At 41.9% G+C, this 1,664-nt stretch overlaps 1 protein-coding gene across 1 annotated transcript; it reads left to right on the top strand.

Moving 5' to 3' along the window:
- Positions 1–229: 229 nt before the first annotated feature.
- LOC123578490 (vomeronasal type-1 receptor 4-like) lies at positions 230–871 on the top strand. Its single transcript, XM_045441356.1, has one exon. The coding sequence runs from the start codon at positions 230–232 to the stop codon at positions 869–871; it is 642 nt and encodes a 213-aa protein (XP_045297312.1).
- The last annotated feature ends 793 nt before the right edge of the window (positions 872–1,664 follow it).

Genomic DNA, 1,664 nt, shown 5'->3' with positions numbered 1-1,664 from the left:
TAGGCACAAGAGGGCAAGGGACTCCTTCTGTGGAAAGGCAAAAGGAAGAGAAAGAAATTCTGTGTAAGTGTGGCATTGTACTTGGACAAGAGAAAAACCTTTCCGGAACACAGACAGGAACAAAAAATACGGAGAGAGCCAGTTTCTACTTTGCAAACAGCCTTAGGAGCTAAAGATCGGAGTTTCAGGGGTGCACGACTTTCTCCGGACCAGAGAGGTTGCTGTGTGCATGGGCCTAGTGGGGAGGGGAGCCAGCCCCAGGGAAGGGGTAGTGATCCAGGCGCGCCCTGGGAGACAACAGTCCCTTCCCTCCAGTACTGTAGGAAGATGGTTTATTGTCCCCTTGAATATAATGCGAAATATTTTTCCTTTTCATATTACTGACAAAAGGAATAACATAAACATCACAAAGAAAATACTTTGTGGATATCAGGATTACTGTTACGCGGTATCTTGTGACCAAAATGCAGAGTCATTCTATGTGCCATTGCTATTATCCTATGATGGTTTCTGTTTGGGGCTCATGATCTGGGCCAGTGGCTCCATGGTTTTCATCCTGCACAGGCACAAGCAGCGGGTCCAATACATTCATAGGAACAATCTCTCCCCCAGATCCTCCCCTGAGAGCAGGGCCACCCGAAGCATCCTTGTGCTGGCGTGCTTCTTCCTTTCTTTATGGATGCTGTCCTCTATCTTCCACATTTGTTTGTCAGTTTTTAACAACTCCAGTCTGTGGCTGAGGAACACTTCTACACTACTCACTACGTGTTTTCCTACTCTCAGCCCCTACATTTTCACGAGCTATGACCCCAGAGTGTCCACCCTCTACTCTGCCTGGATAAGGAAACAAAACCCCCTAAGCTTACCATAAATATGTAAGTTATATGCCTATTCACAGTGGTTATTTATTAACTCCTTTCAATGTACAAGCACATTTATGAAATATTCACATTACGAGAGAGGGGTAAACAAGACAAACTGAGCTTCTCCTAAATAAACAACATCCAGAGCAATTACAAATGAAATGTGGTATAGTTATCAACATACAGTAGCGCCTCCTTATCCAAAGTCTCACTCTGAAGTTGGTGTTCCATGTGGTCAACGGCAGCCCACGAGCAGTCAATCCTCCTTCTGATTTATGGTCAGAAGCCCCATAGCAGCCTAGCGCTAAATCAGAAGCCTACCTCATTCCCCTCACTTCATCTCATCACGTAGACATTTTATTGTCTCACATCATCATAAGAAGTGTGAGGACAGCACAGTATTTTGAGAGAGGGGGAGAGAGAGGGAGAGGGAGAGACCATATTGACAGTATTATTACAGTATATTGTTATAATTTTTTATTACTTGTTGTGAATCTCTTACCATGCCTAACTCCTAAGTTAAACTATACCATAGATATGTGTAGAAAAAACATCGTATGTATAGGGTTCAGTACAATCTGCAGTTTCAAGCATCCACTGGGTCTGGAACATGTCCCGAGTGGATAAGGGAAGACTGTGATATATTTCTTTGTATATATTGCCAGATAACTATTTTTTCCATCAAATAATATTGGATAATTGCACATTCAGGAACATGGAAATAATTCTTATTCCAAAAGCTGCAAACAGCTTTTTCTTTAAATTCTTTAAAAAAATTTTTTAAAACATTTATTCATTTTG

This window comes from Leopardus geoffroyi, chromosome E2, assembly GCF_018350155.1.
Source record: "Leopardus geoffroyi isolate Oge1 chromosome E2, O.geoffroyi_Oge1_pat1.0, whole genome shotgun sequence".
Classification (NCBI taxonomy): domain Eukaryota; kingdom Metazoa; phylum Chordata; class Mammalia; order Carnivora; family Felidae; genus Leopardus; species Leopardus geoffroyi.
The sequence above is the reverse complement of the archived record's forward strand: the minus strand, read 5'-3'. Positions and strand labels throughout refer to the sequence as shown.